Source organism: Phaethon lepturus, unplaced genomic scaffold (assembly GCF_000687285.1).
Source record: "Phaethon lepturus isolate BGI_N335 unplaced genomic scaffold, ASM68728v1 scaffold28219, whole genome shotgun sequence".
Lineage (NCBI taxonomy): Eukaryota > Metazoa > Chordata > Aves > Phaethontiformes > Phaethontidae > Phaethon > Phaethon lepturus.
The window spans coordinates 1163-1595 of NW_010565982.1; the positions used below are offsets into that span (position 1 = coordinate 1163).

General features: G+C 57.3%; 1 protein-coding gene across 1 annotated transcript in view; it reads left to right on the forward strand.

Moving 5' to 3' along the window:
• Window positions 1–207, forward strand: part of LOC104627220 (protein Wnt-2b) — a gene marked incomplete at both ends in the record, with an annotated part of 995 nt that extends 788 nt beyond the window's left edge. Inside the window, one exon of the mRNA XM_010295350.1 lies at window positions 1–207. This exon is cut by the window's left edge and continues 67 nt beyond it. Coding sequence (XP_010293652.1) covers window positions 1–207 — 207 coding nt within the window.
• Window positions 208–433: the final 226 nt, after the last annotated feature.

Genomic DNA, 433 nt, shown 5'->3' on the forward strand with positions numbered 1-433 from the left:
CACTAAGGACTTGTTGGCTGGCAATGTCGGATTTTCGAAAAACAGGGGATTACCTAAGGAAGAAATACAATGGGGCCATCCAGGTGACGATGAACCAGGACGGCACTGGCTTCACGGTGGCCAACAAGAACTTCAGGAAGCCCACAAAAACCGATCTGGTGTATTTTGAGAACTCACCTGATTACTGCGTGATGGACAAGTCAGCAGGTAAAAAACAAAGCTCCAGTTGTCGCCCAAAACCAGCCCTTCCTCCCCTCCTGACAGGCCAGTGGCTCCCAACTAGCCCAGCCTGGCAGGGCTGCTGTGGGATGCCAGCTCCCCCACCAAACCCCAGTCCCCATGGGGGGGTCGCGCTGTGGGGCGTCACCCAGGCCCTCAGCAGGTGTCAATGGTCGCTGGAGCACTGGGTCCCCACCGCACCTCACACCTGCAC